The sequence below is a fragment of the Penaeus monodon genome, chromosome 21, assembly GCF_015228065.2.
Source record: "Penaeus monodon isolate SGIC_2016 chromosome 21, NSTDA_Pmon_1, whole genome shotgun sequence".
In the NCBI taxonomy this organism is placed as follows: Eukaryota; Metazoa; Arthropoda; class Malacostraca; order Decapoda; family Penaeidae; genus Penaeus; species Penaeus monodon.
In genome coordinates this window covers 24,405,244-24,407,052 of record NC_051406.1, presented here as the reverse complement: position 1 = coordinate 24,407,052, position 1,809 = coordinate 24,405,244, and the positions used below count along the sequence as shown (strand labels likewise).

The window sequence follows — 1,809 nt, the reverse complement described above, 5'->3', positions numbered from 1 at the left end:
CTCTCCCTTTATTTCCCCCCCCCCTCTCTCTCTCTCCGTATGAGAATGAGATAAACGGCACCTGGTTGGCACGTGATCGACGAAAGAGTGAGACCGCCAAGCAGGCAACTAGCATCACCACCAACGCCCCCATTCCGCCAATAACATACTCCAGCCTCAGTTTTGTCTTGAAAGTAGGACCTTTGTGAGGTAAATAATGTGTTTCACTTTCGCTGTAATATGTGTAAATAAAGCAGATGATTAACATATTATAGAGATAGTTTCCTTATTATGACTTTCAGGATCCTGATGTATATCTTCTATGACATTACCTCCAGGTTCTTTCTTCGTTCGCTTAGTCTCTAAGTTCAGCACCAGCATCAACTTCGTCGATTCCCCTCCACACACCTTCACTTCTCGTGGCTCTTTCCTCAGGGTCAGCATATGCAGCATCTCACCTGCCATCAACACCTGCAACAAAGTGCTTGACAGAACAGCCTCTTCACCTATAAAGATACAGCGCGACATGGATCATGGAGCTAAGTGAGAAGATACACAGATCCAATCCGTACCGACCTTGACAGACAACTTGCCTCCTTCAGACCCAAAGGAGAGCACAACCCGCTGTGTCGACGGCGGGAGCGGAGACAGCCTGGCCCCAGAAGCCGTCACAGATCCTCCTCCACTCGTCCCTAGATGGACCTGTGCCTCCTCGAGGAAGAACACAGGACTGAAGAAGTACCTCGACGCCAGCGACAAGTCCAGCTTCCGCTCGTCCTCAGAGGCAGGCACGGGGACGTGGGCGCACCGCTCGCCCTCGACCTCCCACCTGGGGGTTCCCTGAGGGCAGGAGGCCATGAACGTCCCTTCGCTTACGTCGATGCTTCCGACGTCGCACTTCAAACCAAAGCCTTCGGGGATCCATGAGCGGCCTCGAGCATCGCCCAGTTCGTAGGTTTTGCCGAATTTGATGTGGAACTCGATCCAGCCTTCATCCACCTCGGGCGCAGGGTACGTCACGCTCTCCTCGCCGGATGCGTGGAACCGGTGGAGCGTGACGGAACTGTGTGTGACGGTGAAGGTGTCGTGGTACCAGTGCTCGCTGTTGCAGGCCACCTTTGGCCGTGAAGACGCTTCCGTTGGAGGGCGCGTGGGCGGTGAACTTGATGGATCCGAAGAGCAGCTTCTCGAACCGGATCGTGTCCTTCACAGCACAGTCTAGGCGGCATCGACGGAACAAAACAAAGACATGTGTCATGGCAGCCAGGGATTTTGCAGGCACATAAACCCTTCTACTTTTGTTCATTATAGGTACATGGCTTAAAAGGTGGAAGACTTCATGTTCTATAAGGACTGGAAGCTTGGGAATGTAGTTACTGATAAAATTCTTTACTCATATTTTCAAATAATAAAGGTGCAATGGTGGAAAGTTATGAAAAATGGGATTTTTTTCATGCCAACACTACTTGAAATATTTAATATGCCATACTGAATATATTCAGTGATTATATAAAAGTTACATTACATGTTGTTAATGGCCACAAACAATATTTACGTTGGCCGTGATCTTGCGTAGCGGAACTGATCTACACAGCATATATAACTAAACGACTACCACTTACGACCAACCAGCTGATAAAAATCAAATCGACGTTACCATCGCCAACGTAGAGGGTGGAGGCGCAGGCGCAGCTCACCGAAGCCCCCAGCAGGAGGCTCCACAGGGAAAGCATTTCCACGTCCTGTCGGCACTAGCAGGAGGAGATGACTGCGCAATGGAACCAGAGCCATATCCTGCACATCCTTGTTTAATCTACGTCATCAAGAACC

The 1,809-nt window shown here is 50.1% G+C and overlaps 1 protein-coding gene across 1 annotated transcript in view; it reads right to left on the bottom strand.

Annotated features, from left to right (window-relative positions):
- The window catches only part of LOC119586619, a 1,309-nt gene extending 225 nt beyond the window's left edge, over window positions 1-1,084 (bottom strand). Inside the window, exons 1-3 of the mRNA XM_037935367.1 lie at window positions 556-1,084; window positions 312-450; window positions 55-180 (exon numbers count right to left, since the gene is read on the bottom strand). Coding sequence (XP_037791295.1) covers window positions 55-180; window positions 312-450; window positions 556-837 — 547 coding nt within the window. The 5' untranslated portion in view covers window positions 838-1,084. The remainder of the gene's footprint in view (window positions 1-54; window positions 181-311; window positions 451-555) is intronic.
- Between the last annotated feature and the right edge of the window lie 725 nt (window positions 1,085-1,809).